Source organism: Condylostylus longicornis, unplaced genomic scaffold (assembly GCF_029603195.1).
Source record: "Condylostylus longicornis isolate FDR11 unplaced genomic scaffold, ASM2960319v2 ptg000094l, whole genome shotgun sequence".
Taxonomy (NCBI): domain Eukaryota; kingdom Metazoa; phylum Arthropoda; class Insecta; order Diptera; family Dolichopodidae; genus Condylostylus; species Condylostylus longicornis.
In genome coordinates, this window is record NW_026578062.1 from 99,016 (window position 1) to 120,994 (window position 21,979).

Sequence of the window (21,979 nt, forward strand, 5' to 3'; positions counted from 1 at the left end):
CCATATTCCTTTTTTCAGCCGTCTTCCTTCTTTTGGCCTGCTTTTCTTGGGATGTCAAGGACTTACGTCCACGCTTGCCCCCCGGAGCCAGTGGAGTTACGTCTCCAATAGACCTCTTCCTTTCTTCCGCCAGTTTCCTAGCCTCATCAGGTGATTTTAACTGCTCCAGGAAGCGCAGATACCACCTGACACCTGCACCGCTGAGTCCTCGTCTCCTCTTATCATCCAAGCCTCCAGGCTGACCCAGTGATGGCAGATAGGAGGGCTTCCTCCTTCTGCCCCCATGGTGCATCCCGGAAGGCTTGCACCCACATCGATAGCCTGCGAGGATGCGGAGGGCTTGCTGTGACTTTCCTCCGTGCCATTCCTCCCTTTTTCGTTATTGCAAGGGGTATTACGGAGGTTAGTCTCCATTTCTCTGCCATTTACCTTATCCTTTTTTGTTATGTCCGGTTGCTCCCGGACCATGACGGTGTTTTCCCGTCGTATCGATTTTTCTATTTTTTTTGTCTTGTTCGTTCCATTCATGTTTTGGTCCCACGAATAGCTAAGGAAAGGATAGTCCGCTACACCAGAGCCCCGCATGACGTAGTAAGGTCAAAAATACTCTCTGAGGTGACGCGGTATCAGAGAGACTCCGTTCGCGGTAGCCAGTATACCTCCCGGCTACCAACTAGTCCATTGGTACGGGTCGTGTAACACCATTGGATTGAGGAGGGGGGACTTACTGAAGGTAAGCTTACGCCATTATTTCATGCCAAGGAAATTCTCTTGGTTTTCAGGTCTGACTTTCGACCTTGTCGGCATGGTTACACCTGCCAGACACCACAGAGTCGTGGTATCCGCCGACATCGCTCTTAAGATCATTGACCCTACTTCAGCCCCTTCACCAAGCAAGGTGGAATCCCATCGAAGGAGACCGCACTATTGATTTGGAATCAATTTTTAATTTCTATACCTATAGTAACAGCATTAACCTTGTTAACAATGACGTTTCAAAAAGTTTTCATATCGTTGGTAACAGAGATTGCGACTTACATGATTTTGCCTCATTTAAGGCTTTTCCTGATTTTTAGCACTTTTCCAAAAAAATTTTGAAAAAAATTGCTTATTAGTTTCACTCTGTCCGTCCGTCTGTTCGTCCGTGGACATGTTTACAAAACTTCTACACGAGATAGAAAGCTGAAATTTAATATGTACATAGATCTTTACTAGAAACCTTTTTCCGTAGAAGAAAATTTTTATCTATCTCCCCCCCCCCCCCTGTAGAAGTTAAACCCCCCCAAAACCCTAAAAATGCCATTTTTTAACTATTTATTACAGTTAAACCATAAGCATTTTTCAAGTTTTTTTAAAATTAAAATTTACGTTATCTAAAATCCGCTTTTTCCAAATTTTTGATGTCGTTTTTCTTCTAGACCATAGGTTGTGGGAACCTGAAATTTTGGTAGTTTTTAAACACTAACAAACAGTCTATTTCGTTAGAAGAAAATTTTTTCCATCTCCACCCCCTCTCACGTTATCGCCTCTTGAAATTTGTAAAATTTAAAATTTTGACGCTTTATATTTCCAAAAGCGCAAGCTTTTTCAAATTTCTACTAGCGCTAAAAGTTAGCGGTAAATTCCACGACATTTAAAAATATAATTATTTTCCTTAACTCTTGCAATTAACCTTTAAAATAAAATATTATGTTAACACCTCTTTATATTAATTTTTGCTTTATTTCAAAGACTGCATAAATCGTTCATCGTAAGTATATGCAATCCTATAAAAAGTTTCGTATATGAATGGAAATAATTTTAATAGTGTAGTAAGTGTACCTAGATTATTTTTTAAAGAAGTATTTTCACTTCCTGAAGGGAAAAGTGCTACAATACAAACCATTTGTTTGACCCAACTTTATTTTTCTATTATAAACATTACCTCAGGTTTACTTTTAAATTTACTACTTTTTTCAAAAAAATCAATGCGTTTCTAGGCAATTCTTGGAAAATTTTCTTTTCGTGCAAATGGTTGTTGTTATCCGTTACGAAACGTTCTACTAAAGAAGCACCAGAACTAATTTACCGCCATATTCAATCTTGGCGTGATCGCAGATGCTAAATTCATCGCTTTTTTAATTGCTCTTTCTATAAAACTTCATACTTCATATTTATCATTTTTTATCACCTCAATATTTGAGCTCTATGAACCATCACGTGGAAAATTGTTCAATTAAAATTATAGTAAAAATTTTATTCTACTAATTTTTGTATCGGAGTTTCAGAACAAAAAAGAAAGGAAAAGAATAACAAATACGAGAAATTTCAGCTTCTAATAAATGAAAAGTAGGTTATGCTAATATATGCGAAAGTTTTTCAGAATACTCAAACAAGCATTTTCAAGTTTCTTAAGTAAAAGTTTAAAACTTTTTTTTGAAATGTTTAAGTGTTTTAGAAATCTAAAAATATTTTCGTACATTCTCTAACTATTCAAAAAATCTCAAACTATTCCTTTAACTTTCGTTCTTCTTGTTTATATGCAAATAACCACAATATTTTTCACTTCATTTAATTTTAAATTGTTTGTGACATTATATCAACTGTTATAAGTGACGCGGCTGACAGAATAGTAGGCGTTGATTTGGTTGAAATTTTTTTTGAAAAAATGGCCCATTATAATTCATCTTATCTTTATAACGCATGATCCATTAATGTTAAATTTTCTTTCTTGAGTTTGCAGATTTCATTGTTCAGTTCTTAATGTAACGAGCTTTTTATATTAACTCCAGAGATTTTAGTTATGCTGTCTTTTAATTTGAAATTATTGAGCTCCTGGAAAACGGATTATTAAATTCCTCTTACTATTGTAGATTTTTAAATACGAATAAAAACTCTACCGCGACCACGAATAAGAATCCATTACGCCCCTCCACCCCTGAGTGTAGGTACATCACCCTACAGCATCCGCTAGAGATTCACCGCCCTAATGTACTCGAACAACTTATGAAAGGCGGTGGACCGCAACTCCGCCGCTGTGAAAGCGAAATCACCCAGTATTTTCCTTTTCCTACGAGCAAAAGCAACACACTTTCTCAGAAGGTATACTGGACACTGACACTCCCTATCTTTCCCACAGAATCTGCAAGTGACTCGACGAACCAGTTACCCCATTTCCTTCCACGCCCACTTGGTCTGGCGCTCAGCACGAAGGGAGCTGGTTGCCCCCCACACAATTCATTAAATTTGTCAGTATAGCCCCTAACTGTCGCGGAGGATGGTGAAATCGAATTCAGCGCCTCGATTGCCACCCGTGTACCCTCTAGACTATGTCATAAAGGGTGCCTTCAAAATTACACCTATCGTTGATGGTAATATCATCAGCATAAGCCTAGACGTCTATTCTCTGACGAAGCAGTTCATCAAGAAGCTCGTCCACCCTCAAACTACACATCATCCTGCGTGCATCAGCTTGCCACGCATATTTCAGTACCTCATAGAAAGGTAATAGAATCCACGTCCTTACTCTCCATTGTCTTTAATAAAAACTATGCGAAACTAATAGGCTTGAATGACTTGAGTACAATTTGCTCAAATCACCAGCTAGGATCACCCTAACCACCGGCTAAATCAATGTGTTTAATATTCTTATAAAGTATGGCATAATTTGCTGCAGTCATCGCAGCAGGAGTGATGAAAAGTGCCAATTGCCCATCTTATCCTTTGGTCGTAAATATACGTGCAGATCTGCGCCAGTCCTCAGGACGCGGTGTTCTATATTCTCACGTCACGGGTTTGACATATGGGTCGCTATCGGGAAATTGCTTTTCCGGGAGTAACAGAGCCCTTTGCTTTTCATTCTCAGTTTAGCTGCCATCTTGCCTCCTCAAAGATACAGTTGTAAACACATTCTCCTTAGCCAGGACGCTATGTAGTATGGCAGCAGCGGGTAGTATCTCCGCTATGCTCTTGCAAAATGTTCTAGAGCTTCCACACTTAGCCCCACGAATCTCCTTTCTTCCAAGGTGCGCTCTTACTTAACTCTTTCAAAAAGCCAGCGCAAACCACCTTTTAGGCTACCCAACCTGGGCTTTCACCAAGGTTCATTTGTTGGAATCCCTAGAGACACCCATTTCGAATCAAAAGCCTCAACCATTGCATTCGAAGCTCAACCACAGCCACAACTGAACCAAACCGCACGATTTTAAGATCCAACAAAGAAATCTCCTCAGACACCCTCCAACCGCCTGCTAGACAGCCAACGTTCGGGCTGCGAAACTCGATTTCTAACCCCTTTTTTTTAACCATAGTTATACAAGTTTAGGCATTCCCCATATTATATATTTCTAGGTTATACGCTCTTGTCTTTTGTTATTAAAGCTTAGCCGCATTTATATGGAATTGGATGAGCACTGTAGTACTGTAATTTGATTATTGTCTAAGTCAAGTCTGATAAGATAATACATAGGACGGCCTCCGAAATTCAGTAGTCCAATGTGTATACTTATTATCTGTCTAAGTCTCTTAATAAAAAAACCTTTATTGAATTTTTAATTTATTATTAGGAATACAATAGAGGTTTTATATAATTAACTATCTAAAATTATTTATATATTTTTTTATTATTTGTTATTCATAAAAATCAGTCATGTCATTTTCTAATCTTAACCTACTTTCTTTTACATTAATTATAGGGGCCCAAAACCGCACTGTCACCTCCTAGTGGTGGGCCCCGGTAATGGCGGAGGATAAAGGGGTGATTGAAACGATCAAAGTTACGTTCGTGTCGTGGTCATGTCTCGCGGCGAGCCTCTTGCTTTGTGAGTTTCAGCCCTATATCTATACGTCAGCTGACGACAGGCGTCCCAAGTCAAGGTGGAACAGCATATGCCGATGACTGCGTAGCTAAGGGGGAGCTTAGTCGTTAGTATGCGGACTCTGGATACCAGGCGCCCTCCAGTTTAAATGAGCCTTCCCATGGTATGCCGGGCTCTGCCATGGGTGACTTTACTTTCCCGCGCTACTCGTGGGACCAGAAATGGAAAACAACGACAACAACAACAAGACAAATAACAACAGTGACAACAACAACAACGACACTAAGGACAACATACAACCACTTAGTGCTCAAGGGTCTTCGGAACCAGAGCTTCTCTTAACTGACGCAGAGGAGGAACTCCTTCTCACGCCAGTGGAGGAAAAGGCGGCGCCTCCGATGGAGACGGATAATCAGGATCCTCTTGGACCTATTATCCAAAAAACTGAGGAGGACCTGAAAAGGTTGGACATCAGGGGAAAAAAAACAATATTTCTCTGGTGCATCCAAGCGGCGTATCGCGGCTTATATCAGGGATGGCATGTCCCCAGAGGAAGCTCGCAGATACGAGAAGGAAAGGCTGGAAAAGCTGAAGGCCTGCGGATCGGTTGTTGTGGCCAACCATCCCCAAAAGAGGGAAAGGTCGGAAAGCAACACCCCTGATACAGGGCCCTCAAAGAAGAGGTCGATGAAGGGCAATGTTGAGGAAAAGGTCCCTGGGAACATTCCTCAACAAAACCCGAAAATGACTTCTTATCGGGATGCAGTAGCACAGGTCAAGGTGGCCATCACTCATAGACTGCATCCAGAGGAAAGGCTATCCGAAGTCCAGATGGGGAAAATCAAAGTAGCCATCATGGATGAAATGGATAGGGTTGTGGACTCTCATCCACAATTCACTGCAGCGTTGCAAAGGGACGGATGGATATCCGTAACATGCAACAATCAAAACACCAGGGAGTGGATAACCAGTGTCTGCAGGAAGATAAAGCCTTGGGACGGTTGCGATGTCGTGGTACTGGATGGCGACAGCATGCCCAAACAGCATGTCTGCGTCACCTACGTACCAAAGGACGAGACAACCGTCAGTCTCTCCAGGGACAAATTTCTAAGTAGGATAGGGAAGCAAAATCCCAGCCTCAAGATAAGTTCCTGGAGGGTGCTGAGGATGGATAAGGAAAAGGACGGGGGCTGCTCCATCACCTTTTCCGTGGATAATTCCGGATTGGAAGATCTACGGAAAGCGGAGTTCCGACTTTTCCTGAATTTCTTCCGTGTTACCGTTCGTGTTAAAGGAAGAAAATCCTCTCAAGGTGCTGGCGGCAGGGCAGGACAAAATAAAAAACCAGTGCCCACCGCGACAACGACGAGCACTTCAGGCCAACCAAAAGAGCCAAAACTCATTGGAAAGTCTGAAGTCGCTCCGATAATGGCGGCAAGGGAAACGGAAGAACCATCGACCAGCACGCCAAATACAAGCGTCCCGGGGAACCAAAAGGGCTCAAGCCCATTGGGAAGCCCGGAACTGCTTCGGTATTTGCTGTTGGAGGGGCTAGCGTAGCACCTGGGGCGGCAAAAGAGGCTGTGGCAGGGCAGGCGCCCACCAAGATGTGTAAAAAGGCGACAATGGGAGGTAAGGCTCATGTAAAGCCTTTGTCTAAAGGGCCAAAGCCCATAGACAAGAGCCGGAGGAAATAATATGGCTGTGAGGTGCATCCAAATAAATCTACAGCATGCTAGGGCATCTACTGATGTTCTGGCTCATAGATTTATGAAGGATCACCTCGATATCGCCCTTATCCAAGAGCCTTACATAGTGAAGGATCAGGTTAAGGGCCTAACAGGTGAGCTATTGTATGATAATACAACTGGGGGCAGGCCTAGGGCTTGCATCTTGTTTAGTAAAAAGCTAACGTATTTTCCCATTCCAGATTACTGTTCTAAGGATCAGGTAGCTGCGTTGGTGAAGGTGAAGTCCTGCGGGGGCTGGACAGAGTTCATTGTGTGCTCATCCTACCTCCCGGGGGACTGTGCCCACCCGGACGAGTAACTGAAGGATCTAGTGGACTTTTGTGGAAGGAGGAACTTCCAACTTATAATAGGAAGTGATGCCAATGCCCACCACACCGTCTGGGGAAGCAGCAATATAAACAAAAGAGGTGAGTGCCTACTTGAATTTATATATAGCAATAAATTAATGATTATGAATGAAGGCAATAGGCCGACATTCATAAATGCAATAAGGGAAGAGGTCCTTGACATCACCCTTTGCACTGAATTTATCGGCAGTAGGGTTGGTGGATGGCATGTCTCAAATGAGACATCCATGTCCGATCATAGGCAGATTAGGTTTGATATCATGGTCTCCGGGGGCCTGGCAGAAGAAATATATCGGGTGCCCCAATCCACAGATTGGAGTCAATTCGAAACGCTCCTCATGGATGGGACTAGATCCGTTCCTGCTTCTGTCAGAACGGTGATGGATATCGAACTGGCCAGCGAGGCCCTGACGGCGGCTATTACTAATGCCTATCACGGGAGCTGCCGTGCTAAGCCCGTGGTGGAATGAGGAGCTTTCAAGGCTTAGACTAAAGACCAGGAAGCTATTCAATAGGGCCAAAGCGTCAGGTTCGTGGGAAGAGTATAAGGACTCACTCACAAAATACAATAAAGAAATTAGGAAAGCGAAGAGAATCTCGTGGAGGGCGTTCTGCAAGGGCATTGATGAACTCCCCAGCAGTGCGCGTCTTCACAGGGTGCTTTCCAAAAAGTATGCTAGTAGGTTGGGCCTAATGGAACGTCCTGATGGCTCCATGACTGAGAACGGAAGGCAGACGTTGGAGCTTATGGCGTCAACGCACTTTCCTGACTCGGAGATTCTTCGGAATCACTCAAATGCAGTCATCGAACCGGGGGCACCCTGGCCCAGGAGGGATGACTGGCAACGATCCCGTCTAGTCTTCACGATGGGCAGGATTAGATGGGCTGTTTTCTCTTTCAGCCCCTTCAAATCTCCAGGTGATGACGGGATATATCCTGCATTTTTGCAGAGGGGTTTCCAACATATCGCTAGAGCACTGTTGGGAATTTTTCGCGCCAGCTATGCGTGGGGTTACATCCCTCAGGCATGGAGGGTGGCTAAAGTGACGTATATTCCGAAGGTTGGTAAGCGACCAAGCAACCACCCAAGGTCTTTCCGTCCAATCAGCCTTACTTCTTTTCTATTGAAAGCAATGGAAAAAGTGATTGATAGATTTATACGGGACGGTGCACTGGGCAGCAATCCCTTGCATGAATCTCAATACGCCTATCAGTCGGGAAGGTCTACTGTACTCGCTCTGCAGAGTCTGGTGGGGGTCCTTGAAAACTCACTGGAAGTGCGGGAGGTAGCAGTTGGCTGCTTCCTTGATATAGAGGGAGCTTTTGAGAACACCCCATATCATGTCATCTGTGAGTCGTTGCACAAACGAGGGATTGATGCAACGACTAGCAGATGGGTCAATCGGATGCTACAGGATAGGATTATTAAGTCCACCATAGCTGACGATATACTCTTCATCTCCGCTGCAAAAGGATGTCCGCAGGGCGGGGTTCTTTCGCCCCTCCTGTGGTCCATTGTAGTGGATGATCTAATAGCTGCTCTCAGGGGCTCCGGGGCGCGTGTCTGGGGATACGCTGACGATGTGGCCTTCGTCGTGCGGGGAAAATTTGAGAGCACTATTTCTGATCTTCCACAGCAAAATTTACGTGTTGTGGAAAGGTGGTGCAAAGGCGTTGAGTTAAATATAAATCCAAGCAAGAGCACTTTGGTCGCCTTCACCAGACGCAGAAGCAGGGACAGATTAACGAGCCCAATTCTGTTTGGTGAACGTATTACTCGAGGGAGGTGAAGTATCTGGGGGTAACCCTGGATGATCGTCTCTCTTGGAATACCCATATCGATAGAGTTATCGGGAGAGCTACGGCGGCCTTGTGGACGTGTAGGAGCTTCATCGGGGGGACCTGGGGAATTAGTCCCAGAATAGCACTGTGGCTATATACGGCCCTTGCTAGGCACATCGTCACCTATGCGTCGATTGTATGGTGCCGTAAAGCTCAGCAGGCGGGTGTGCGGGCCAAGCTGGAAAAGCTACAGAGGCTGGCCTGCCTGGGAGTGACCGGGGCGATGCGGACGGCTCCCACCGCTGCATTGGAGGTGATGATCGGATTGCCGCCACTGCACCTCCATATATTGAAGGAAGCTCGGCTGGTGACTTACCGACTTCTCTCTGGCGAGGACGGGGCAGGGCTAAAGTTGGCCCACAGAACTCACAGAGACTTCATTGAGGGCGATTCGATTCTAAGGATAACCATGTCAGATACCTGTCTGCCGCGGTACAACTTCGACCACAAGTACAGGGTTCTGTTTCCTGATCGATGGACGTGGGATCGGGGTGGTCCGGTACTTAGGTCGGGTTCGAGCGTGTGGTATGCTAACGGGTCCAAAACGGAGTCGGGTGCGGGCTCGGGCGTATACGGTGTCCGCCCGGACACGCGTGTATAATCAACCCTTGACCCGTATTGCACAGTGTTCCAGGCCGAAATACATGCAATAGAGATCTGTCTGAGAATCAATTTGGAAAGGGGGTATAGAAACCGCACCATCTATGTGTTCTCAGACAGCAGGGCTGCACTGCTGGCGCTCCGTTCAGCTCAGGTTACATCCAAGCTGGTCTGGAGCTGCCTTGCTGCACTTATGGAATTGGCATCGGAAAACAGAGTGATGCTCACTTGGGTGCCGGGCCATAGTGGCCATGCGGGCAACGAAGTTGCCGATGAGTTGGCGCGGAGGGGATCTGGGGCTGCCTTTGTGCAGCCGCTGCCTTTCTGTGGTCTGCCTTCTTCCGCCGTGGGGGCCAGGCTTGCCTGCCTACTCGCGGCGGAATGCAGTCGTCACTGGCGCGACACGAAAGGGTGCCGTCATGCGAAGGTGTTTGTTCCGGCGTGCTCCGGCGGATTCGCTGCGGAGTTGCTGGGGATGAGCAGGAGCCGGGTTCGCACTATTGCGAATTTCTTCACGGGGCACTGCCCGGTAAAATACCACCTGCACAGGCTGGGGAAGTCGGGCTTCCCCCTGTGCAGATTTTGTGGGGGTGGCGATGAGAACTATTGTCCAACTCCCTTAGGGATATCTCCGGCTTTGTGATTGGGACGGGGATATTATAGACGGGAGAGTGGGGTAGCTACAATAAGTCAAAAATGGCTGCGGTGGCTTGGGGGGATGCTCCTGTCCCACTCGGTTCCCTTAGAATCTACGAATCTACGAATCTACATTAATTATAAAAAACAAATCACGTTGAATTCACCTTTATATTAATTTTAAACAGTGGATTACGTTAAGTAAAAAACTCTGCTAACTAAGCAAATTATTATACAATGTTAAATAAAAAAAATTTTGATTCAATTTTCTTTTCCATTTCAGATTTATTAATGATTTGTTGATCTGATTGTATAGTTTCTGAGTTCACTGTTTCGATACGACATTAGTTTGTACATCTCTCTTATAAATTCCATTGGCGGTCTTCACTATTACTATTCAAACAATTCCGTCATCATCCTTAATGACTTCTTCAATTCTACCTATTAGCTATTTTAATGGGGGGTTATTATGACCCTTGATGACAACCATCATACCAGGGTGAACTTTTTCGTAGATGTTGTCCATTGATTTTTTTGCTGAAATTGGGTCAAATATTCGCTTGACCAACGTTTCCAAAATTCTTCACGTACCGCGGTTTTGGTTCTCCAAGCAAAAAATGCCCCGGAGTTAAAGGAACATAGTCGTTTAAACTTGGTGACATAGGTGTCAACGTTCTTGAGTTTAAATCGTTTCAGATTCTGCATCGACAGTACCTAACGACCTGGAAACCGAGGTGACGTAAAATGAAGTTGCACGCCTTTTGTCGTACAATTATATATTATTTTTTCTCTTTTCTCTTGAGCAGACAGCGAGCTCTCTAATTCTTTCAGCTTGTTCATTGCACAATCCTCTGCGAGTCGTAACACGTTTTAATGACGCAATAAATATTGTCGGATCAGATACCACTTCCATGTGAATTGCCTTTGTTGTGAAACACACGAATACAGCTGTGTAACTTTTATAAGTCTGTTGCCTCTAAGATGATAGTGAGTCCGGATCGGGCCGCAAAAATCCACACCAATATATACAAATGGTCGAGCAGGTAGAACAATATTCTCTGGTAAACTGGCCATTAATTAGTGAGACAATTGTGGTTTTGCTCTTGAACACAGCTAAAAACTGTTCTTCTCACTAGTTTCTCAGCATTTATTATTCAAAAATGTTGTCGACTGGTTGCCAAAAGAGCTAATGGTCCAACATGTAAATGTTGCTTATGCAGGTGACCCAGTATTAAAGTAGCAGCAATATCGGTCACTGGCAGAAGTAATGGGTGCTTTGATTCATAACTTATTTCAGCATTCTTTAACTTTCTCCCGATCCTTATCAGTCCTTCTTCGTCTAAGAAGGGTGATAAGCCTATTAACTTTTTGTTCTTTCAACTTTTTTATTCCTTTTAAATTGGGCGATTCTTTGAAATCTTTGTGTTGAATGTTTTTGACGATTTCAACCGTTGCTAAGTTAAGTTCATCCACATATAGTCAATATTTTTCTAGTGGTCTTTGTGTGTTTTGTTTTCCTCTTGCAACGTCTTGTCATTCATCCACTCAACAATACCACCTTTTTTCTTCATCATGTAACCTGGTGAGATCAATTTCTCTACTTGGCCATTCTTTCTCTGGGAATTTATAGAAATCGGGACCCTAAAACCATAATTCTCAATATGGAAATATTCCTCTTAATAAAATATCAGCTGGAGAGCCTTTTGATTTCACATAAATGCATTGTTTGGCTATTGAAATCTCTTGAATTGAGGCTATCTTATTAGCGACATATATTTTGAAGGCAGCGGGTTCTTCTTTAATCCACGATAAAATGATTTGAGAATCGGTCCACAAATAAACTTCTTCAATTTTTATTTTTAACGTTTGTCACCTTTTCTACCAGATCAGTTGCCAGGAGGGGAGCACAAACTTCCAATCTAGGAAGAGTTAGAACCTTTACTAGGGTAATATTCGATTTAGAGCATAGGAGTTTTATGGTAATTTTTCCTGCTGTATCTATTGGCCTTACATACATCGCCGCTCCTTGCTATGGAGCTTTTAGCTCCAACTGCATGCAGCTCTGTTCGTATCGTGGGGTGAATTCCAAATAAGTGTCTATTAATTTTAATTTTATTTACTTTCATCTAGCCTTCTATGAAATTTCTCAATTCTGATATTAAATTGTCATCTAGTACATCATCCCAATCTATTTTTAACTTCCATAACTTTAGAATAAATATTTTTGCCCCCTTATGATTACGGGATTGATCAGTTCAAATGGATTAAAAAACTGAGTCACTTCAGACAACCTTTCGCTTTATTAATTATTCGTTATTATTTGTTAGCGCTGCTTTGAAAGTGATATTCAGGCTCTTCTTTCATGAATACTCGGTATTCTTCTGGTATGTCTGATATTATTATTTAATTCGTGTAATTTTAATTGGCCGGATTGTACCAAGTCTATTAACTTTCTTTTTAATTATACTTCTTCCTTCAATAAATGAACAATGAATGGGTTTTTCATCAGCAGCTAACTGGGTAAGACATCTTGTATCTCAGTATGGTTCTGGTTTTGTGTATACTTTACGGTCGTTAATTTGGAATAATTTATCTCATCTTCATTGTTATAGCGCAAGACAATTAGCTGAAGATGCTGATCCTCTTCAGCTATTTTAATTTGTCGATATATTTGTTTGAAATCTACCATCATGACATATTAGTATATTCGAAGTCTAAGCAAGATGTCAAATAAATCCTCTTGTATTCTTGGGCCCTTGAACATCACTCTTAATTTTTTGGAACTGGAATTTTTTCGCATTCTGGAAAAACTCTTTACTTTTTTTGTCTGCAACACATAACGGTTTTTCTTTTCTAATGTCTTCCACTTCTCAAAAACTTTTAAGTTTGTCATTTAACGATTCTTTTGTTAGATCAATATTGATTGTTGTTATTTTTTCTCTTTGTGTGCAGATGGAGAAGCCGTGCCAATGTCTATCTAACAGAAAACTTTTTTTTTGCAGTATTGGTTTCAGTCTTATTTGTTTGGCTCTCATCAGTTCACCGAACATCTCTGCTCTTAGTAATATATCTACTTTTTGAGGCTTATTGAAATTAGAGTCCCTTCTCTTGATTTCAACTCACCATGAACTCAATTTTTCACGTCCATTTGATTCTTTCTTGTATATGAATCAATTTTAAGTTTTTATTGAGTCGTTCAGTTATCAAATTAATTTATGAGCTGGAGTCGAGCAACATTCTACAGGTCACGGGATCACCACTTTGTCCTAAAACGGCTCCCAAAATTGTCTTTAGGAAGACATAAGCACTTTTCGTTTCGTCTTAAGCAAGGTGTAATGATTTAAAAGTTTTAATTTGCCAGAAGTCGGCTTCTTCCAGTCTGGATCATGTAATAAACTATGATGGTTGCCGTTACATTTGTTGCAACCTCGAATAACACATTGTAATATGGCGTCTTTTTTTTAAACTTTTAAAACATAAGACAAACTTTTTGCTTCCAGTTTTCGTTCTGCGGGTGACAGCATCCAAAATTTTTCACAGCTGTGTATCCCATAAGCCCTTTTGCATATGAAAAAATGACTGCTCGAAATGAAGTGGCAACTGTCTTTATCAATTTTTTTTTTGAAGAAAATGTAAAATAATTGCGTCCCGTTCACCACTAATTTGCTGTGTCATGTAAGTCCTTCAGTTTCTCACCAAGGGATTCCACCTGGTTGCGGTAGAGAGGCTTATGTAGGACAAACGAGCCCAAGAGCGACGTCGGTGGATACAGTATATCTTACCGGTGCATACCTACGCAGGTGCAACCATACCGGAAAGGTCGGGAGGGAGGTTTCGAGGTCGGTGGGAGGGGCGCGGGGTGGCACAAGCATCAAGATCGTCAGTGAAGTTGGCTTCAGCTGGATTAATCCGTTTAAGAGTGAGGAGACACGGAACCAAGCATAAGACGCGCATAACAAGCTCCGCAGTGCTAGAAAGAGACTACGGCGGCTATCGCTCAAAACCCCGGAAGAGCTTAGTCCTCGGGAGAAAGAGCAGATGGAAAAGGCGATTCTGGGCTCGAAGGAGACAGACCAAAAAGGTTGCGAAACCCATGATTCCGAAGAGAAGGAAACTTCCGGAGAGAAGCTCACGAGGAAAAGGAAGGTACCAGGGTTTGCTCTGCCCAGTATGACGGGGGTCGAGCCAGCTTAAGCGGGTTGTACGCGATACCTGGGCGTGATTGTGGATAGTAAGCTGCTGTACAGAGAAAGCATAGAAGATAGGGTAAAGAGAGCCATGAATGCGTCGTTTGCCTGCAAGTGGGCGGCTGGTAGGCGTTGAGGCCAGGAAGCGTGAAGTTGCTACGATGCATTGATTTCGTGGATGTCGGAATGTGGCGTAGGTGTTTTTGATGTGGAAGAGCAAACGTGTCTTGGAGGCTTATTTTTATGGTGGCCTGGGGGACCTATCCGGGGTGTCTCTCGCGCGGCTTTTGGACTTCGCCCGGGCGGTTGTCTGGTTTGGATAGGGGGTCTGCTAGGTCGGATTGCCTGGGGGTTGTTGAGTGTTGGTTTTGGGAGTTGCCGATAGATCTTTCTGTTGGTCTAATCCGCGGGCTTCGCGCGGGTGTATGGGTGGGGCCCACTCTCTTACATCTACTACTAAATCGTTCAGTTTCTTTGCCGAATTGAGTAGCACTGGGTACTGGTTGACTGCTTAATTTCTCTAGTATATCGTTCCCCATCAACCTTTTGTTGTTAATCTATCCTTCAAGATTTTCCAAGCTACATCTTCGTCTACGATCGTCTTCGATCGTTGTTTCAATAGCATGGGACAGTAGGTCATGAAATTGTATCCATTCTGTATCATCTCCGTCAAAATTTGGATAGTGATGATCGGCAGTTTTATTCCTAAATTTATTGGACCTTTGATATACTTTTACACCTGCGAATTCCCAAGCTTTTCTTTTAAAGGTATAATTATATCTCGTGTCTAGAATTTTATTTCCTGTACTGCTATAATATCGTAACGGCTCACGTGTGGATCTTTTTTAGCCATATATATCGATATCAAATTTTTCTATGTTTTTGAGCTCAACTTCTATTCTGTTTATCATTACTTCATAAAACTGACCGGAATTGTTTAACACCTTTGCTTTCAATGTGTTCAATCAGAGCCTTTAAATTTTTTGGTGCTTCTTTATCTTTTTGAATAATATTTTGGACTGTATTTTTATCGATAATATTTTTTAACACTTTTCCCAAAAATTTTTGAAAAAAAGTGCTTATTAGTTTCATTCTGTCCGTCCGTCCGTCCGTCAGTCCGACCGTCCGTCCAAACGTCCGCCCGTGGACACTTTTTTTGTTTACAAAACTTCTACACCCTTGAAAGAAGAATCTTAGAAAGCTGAAATTTTGTATGCACATAGATCTTTACTAGAAACTTATTTCCATAGAACAAAATTTTTACCTATCTCCCTCCCTCTAGAAGTTATAACCCCCCAAAACCCTAAAAATGGCCCTTTTTAACTATTTGTTGCAATGAAACCATAAGCATTTTTGAAATTTTGCAAACGTATAAAAGCAGCGGCTTGCCTCTCCTAGCGCGGTATACTATAGCTAAACTTTAGAAAAACAAAATGGCCGTTCAAATTTACCGTTATCTAAAGTCTCTTTTTTCCAAATTTTTGATTTCGGTTTTCTTCTAGACCCCAGCCTGTAGAAGCTTGAAATTTTAGGGGCTTATAGAAATTAACAAATAGTTCATTTTATTAGAAGAAAATTTTTTTTTCATAACTACCCCCCCTCAAGTTATCTCCTGTAAATTTGTAAAATTTGAATTTTCGGTGCCTTATATTTCCGAAACCGCAAACGTTTTCAAATTTCTATAAACATAAAAAGCTAGCGGTAAATTCCATGACATTAAAAAATATAATTATTTTTCTTAACTCACACAATTAAGCCTTAAAATTGAGCATTATGTTAACCCCTCTTTATACGAGTATTAATTTTTGCTTTATTTCAAAGACTACATGAATGCATCATCCTAAATATATGCAATCCAAGAAATAGTTAAATATGAATATGAAAATATGAAAATAAATTTAATAGTGTGATAGGTATATATAGATGTATTAAAAAGCAGAATTTTCACTTGTTGTAGGGAAAAGTGCTACAATACAAACCACTGGTTTGACCCAACTTTATTGATATATTCTTTCCATTCTTCTTCCATTTTGTTTTTGTTTATTAACATTTCCTTCAGTTGCGTATATATTTGTTCTACTTGTCGATATAAGTCTTCTGCATAGTAAGAATGCTCCAACTTCGATCCAAATTGAGTCCTTATATCTTCATCAATAGCCTCGAGTGAGGTCCACAAATTTTGCAATATCTGTAGCCTTTCTTCGACTACGTTTAGAGACTTTCTTTCTTCGGCTAGAAGTTCGTATGATGGCTTAAGTGTGTTTAGCTTCCTTGCTGACCCAAACTATCTTGAAAAAAGCTCATCCATATTACCCATAAATTATGTGAAATTTGATAATTCTAATACACAGCACGATCACGTTGGGGTCACCAAAACGTACGGTATTCAGTAGTCCAATGTGTATACTTATTATTTGTCTATGTCTTTAAATAAAAACACCTTAATTGAGTTCTTAATTTGAACCACCTTTTACTCATAAAAATCATTAATTTAATATTCTAATCCTAACCTACCTATTTTTATTAATCTTAATTTCAAACAGTGAATTACGTTAAGTAAGCTGCCAGTGTACTGCCATCCGCCCTGATCGTTCTGAATCCGTGTATGTTTTCGAAATGATATCCCAGAAAGTGTCTCTCCTCCTCATTGGCGTCTGCTGATGCGCCATCGGTGCCAATCTTCAACACAATTTTCCGTCTTCGCTCTGGCCAACCATTTTCCGGACCCGGGTGCATATTCCCCTATTTTGAGCCCGGAAAATCCGCAAGGTCATGCTCCTCTCTTGACTCGTGCTTCTAGGCACGAACGTGGTAATAACGTGGAGCTTGGGAATGTCATACCCCATCTTTGCAGTTAATTCAGAACCTTTCTACGCGCTCCTCGTCTGTGCAGTCGACGAGAATCATTCCGTGTTGGAAGTGAATTTTTTCAAACTGGATGACCTCTTCCCAGCCTTTGACTTATTCATCTATGATAGCCTCTTGTGTCAACATTAACGAGAAGTGGTTCCTCGACAAAACGCGAGCTTCATGGTTTTCACGGTCATTTGATAGCTGACCTCCGATGTGTTATCTGCAGCAGGATGTGCGGTGCTCGGTCCGCCTCATTTGTCTGAACAGATTTCTTCGGTCCTCTCGATTGTTGAGTGAATGCAGTGGGAATATTCCTCATATCCATATCAAATTGAGCGTCATAGAGGGTTCGGGTTGTTTATTTTGGTGAGCAGGATGTGCGGTGCTCGGTCCGCCTCATTTGTCTGAACAGATGTCTTCGGTCCTCTCGATTGTTGAGTGAATGCAGTGGGGATATTCCTCATATCCATATCAAAATGAGCGTCATAGAGGGTTCGGGTTGTTTATTTTTGGTGCTGTTTTAATTGTCTCTTCTTCATTTTTCGTCCCACGACTAGCTAGAGAAAACGTAGTCCGTTACGTCAGAGCCCCGTATAAAAATATTTTCGAGGTAAAAATATTTTCTGAGGTGATATAGTGTCTGAGAAGCTAATATCGCGGCAGTCAGTATATATTCCGGCTATTAACTATTCCAATATCAATGTTATAATACTCTCAATATCAAATCAGTGGCAGACACAAACGTAGCACAAATATTTTGTTGTTATAAGTTTTTTAAACAAAATTTTGCAAACTAAATTATTTTATTCTTTATTGACTTGTTAATAAAGAATAAAATAATTTTTGACATCTTCTTTATTGACATCAAAGAATTTAATTTTGAAAACTTCAAGTTAAAAAAATTGTTAATATATATCTTTGTTACCAAAATGCTCTGACGGAGAAAAATGTGATTATCACATTTTTAGGTGTTTCACTAGGCGCGAAGTTTGAAGTCACGAACTTAAGTTAATATAATAATAATAATAAGTGTAAAAAACATTCTGGAACGAAGCCATTTTAAAAAGTTTCTAGAAAAGAAACATATACCCAGCATATTGTTCCTCTAAAAATATCTCGGGGGCTTTAGTAGCAGAAATATTTATTAAAATAGCTCTGTTAAGAGACTCTGGAACTATCTAAGATGATGCGAAAACTCTAAATTTCTTAAAAATTTCCACAAATTCAATAATCATTACTAGTTTAGTTTTCATTCATACTAGTGCAATATATTTTAATTAATTAATAAATATTAATAATTATGATAAATTAAAATTATGCAGTGATAAATTTATAAAATAATATAAAAATAATTTCAATAATTCATTCTACTTTTGACACGCAATCGTATCGTATTTATGTAGTGCTCAAAAAATTTTCCAAATCACGTTTTATAATGATTCTTAATTAATTTTACAAGTTGAAAAATTCATTAACTAGTTTATTTTGAAAATATTAAAACAAGAAGAAGAAAACAAATTAAATACTTTATTTCTTACTTATTTTGCTTTTAAATTACATATGGACAAAAAATTATTAGGGTTAAAATTTGTTCAATTTGGTTATTAAACTTAAAGCACGTTTTTTTTCTGTTTTTTTTTTTTATTTTGAATTATATTTTCTAAAAATGGATGGTTTTTAATTGTTGTATAAAAATTCTGGAAAAATAATACACTGCCATTTTAAAATTTAGTCATTTAATTTATTATATGCTATTATTTTGTAAAAATTAAAAACACTAAAATTTATTATCATATGCTAGGACATAAAGTGAACTATTTTATTATTTTTATTTTTATTATTTTCATTATTATATATTATTACATTGATAAGTTAAATCGATGTGGGTTTCATTTAACATTATAAAGCAATTTAAAACAATAGTATAATGAAGGTCATCTTGTGTAATTAAGCATTTTATCTAAGACTTTTTTTTAACTGGGTGTGAACTAATATCATTCAAGTGCAATTAAGATAATTGTTGTGATTAAAAGTTTTTTAGAAAAAAGATGTTAAATCCTAATTGCCAAATTTTTGCAAAAATAATAAGAAAAAAAATATAATAATAAATTTTATGAAAAAACTCAATGGACTGATATGTTACAATATCCTACAAAAATTTATTTAAATGTGCTTCATTTGCTTTGATTTACTATTAAAGTGATAATTTTGAAATTACTTCTTTCAATTAATTATAATTTTTGACAAATAAATTTACAAGTTTATAAACTGAATTATACATTTTACTTATATTCATATACATGACTCATATTCATTATTATAATATTAATATATTATTAATATATTAAATTGATGTGGATTTCATTCACATCAATTGAAACTGAAATTTACTGAAATATTAATAAAGCAATTTAAAAATAGAATAATTATCTGAGAACAGAATTTTATCTGAGACCACGTTTTCTTTATCTCGATGGAAAGTAATATCATTCAAGTGCAATTGACATAATTGTTGTTATAAAAGTTGTTGGATGAAACATCTTAAATCATACCTGATTCATGATAAATCATGACTTTATATGTGATGCAATTTAATATTAATTTTATGAATAACTTAATTGATTAATATGTTACAATATTCTTTAAAAATTGCTTTATATGAGAAGCATTTAAAACAAAGAAAAATATAAGTGTTCTTTTATTAATTTTTTTTACTAATACATTTTCGGCTCATCTACTATCTGGCAAATATTTTGGTTTAAAGCCTGATTACACTATTTGAAATCTATTTTCCTGAAATTTGGTTTATTTTTTAATTTAATATTATAACAAGTTATAATTTGTTCATTTTCTCTTTCTATATTAATTGAACAAAAAAGTCACCAATCAAAAATGAAGACTTAAAATTGCAATTGTCCACCATCATTTCAAAATTGGATTATCTGGTAAAAGAGATGCAGGACATGAGGGATATGGTTAATCTCGTAAATGAAAAATATGAAGACTTAAATGTAAAAATTAAAAAACTAGAAAGTGAAAACAAAACCATTAAGAAACAAAACACTCATCTTCAGAAGATATATGATGATATTATGCTAAAGTTTGACAAAATTGGAAACAATTCAATAAAAAATCACATTTTAATTCGAACTGATCCAACTTTGTTAAATGATGATGTCGTATCGTTAGTGTTGAATGCTTCCTCACTTATAAAATTAGATATGGGGCCTCATGATTTATTTATTTTCAAAATAATAAAAAAAATTAAAGTTTATGGTCGAGATGGAATTAAATACGATAGGACACTAGCAATATGTGAATTTTCTTCAAATTTGAAAAAAAACATATTTATGTCGAATAACATAAATAAATCATAATAATAATGTCTATGGATCTCATAATACGGTCTGTGTAGAAGGGCAAGCTCTAGCAATGGCATCTAAATTTAAATATCTTGAATCAGTTATAACAGCAGGTGGAAAAATAGATCAGGATGTCAAACATAGAGTTAATGGCGGTTGGATGAAATGGCGAACACTTACGAGAGTCTTGTGTCAGAAAAGAATGCCACCTAAACTAAAAGGAAAACTGTATAAAACTGTTGTCAGGCCGGCATTAATGTATTGCACTAAATGTTGGGCAGCTCAGAAGCAACACATCCAAAAATTACATGTAGCAGAAATGCGCTGGTATGGACCCATAAGTAGACAGAATGATGACCAGATTGTAAGAAAAGCAATGAATATCAAAAACCAACCAGGAAAAGAGGAAGACCTCCAACAACATGGAAGAAAACTATTGAGAATGATATGAAAAGAAACAATCTACAACAAGAAATATTCCAAGAAAGGAAAACTTGACGCCTAAGAATAAGGAGAGCTGACCTCTCATTACGGGAATAAGGCAAGGAGAGAAGAAGAAGATGTCAAATAAAAAAATTTGAGAAATTCTGAAGATTATAGGCATACCTTCTTTCAAGATGTTTTGCCAAAATCATCGTTAGATCTTTTAAACTACACCAAAAAATTCATGCTTGATAATGAAACAATTTTTGCTTCACGTGGTAAAATTTTCGTAAAACGAAATGCTTCGTCTAAGCCATATTTTATTGGATAAAAGTAAGAACACTATAGACTCTTTTTTAAAAGATAAATCAACAGGCTCAGTAAGAAATAACTCTAGAGAAGAATCTAGTAGCAGTGATAACAATGATTACACAAGTCCCGCAGAGTAGTTTGCTGACTAATTGTGTAACAGAATTAGTCTTCATTAGTAGAATTCTTTTTTTTAGCACTTTTCCAAAAAATTTTTGAAAAAAAATGCTAGAGTGAAACTAACACTCTGTCAGCCCGTCCGTCCATCCGTCTGTCCGTGTGTCTGTTTACAAAACTTCTACACCCTTGAAGATAGAAGGCTGAAACTTTATACCTTCGTAGATCCTTACTAGAAACCCTTTTCCGAACAAAATTTTCACCTATCTCCCCAGCTCGATAAGTTATATCCCCAAAAACCCTAAAAACGGCATTTTTTAACCATTTATTGCAGTGAAGCCATAAACATTTTTCAAATTTTGCAAAAGCAGAAAAATTGTAGCTGGCCTCTTCTATCGCGGGATACCATTTCTGGACTTTAAAAAAACAAAATGGCGGTTAAAATTTTCCGTTATCTAAAACCCGTTCTCCCCGAATTTTCGATACCATTTTTCTTCTACACCGTACGTTGCAGGAGTCTGAAACGCAGCTTTTTAGCAGCTTCTAGATATTCATAAATAGTTTATTTCGTTAGAAGAAAATTTTTTCCCATCTCCACCCCTTCTCAAGTTATCACCTCGCGAAATTTGTAAGATTTGAATATTTGGCACCTTATATTTGCGAAAGCACAAGCTTTTTCAAATTTCTATAAACGCAGAAAGCTAACGGTAAATTTCGTCCATTAAAGAATATAATTATTTTTCTTAACTCACATA

The 21,979-nt window shown here is 39.3% G+C and overlaps 1 protein-coding gene across 1 annotated transcript; it reads left to right on the forward strand.

Annotated features, from left to right (window-relative positions):
* Window positions 1-20,445: 20,445 nt before the first annotated feature.
* Window positions 20,446-20,826, forward strand: LOC129613880 (uncharacterized). The gene has a single exon (XM_055528190.1). It carries the CDS (start codon window positions 20,446-20,448, stop codon window positions 20,824-20,826), a length of 381 nt encoding a protein of 126 aa, XP_055384165.1.
* The last annotated feature ends 1,153 nt before the right edge of the window (window positions 20,827-21,979 follow it).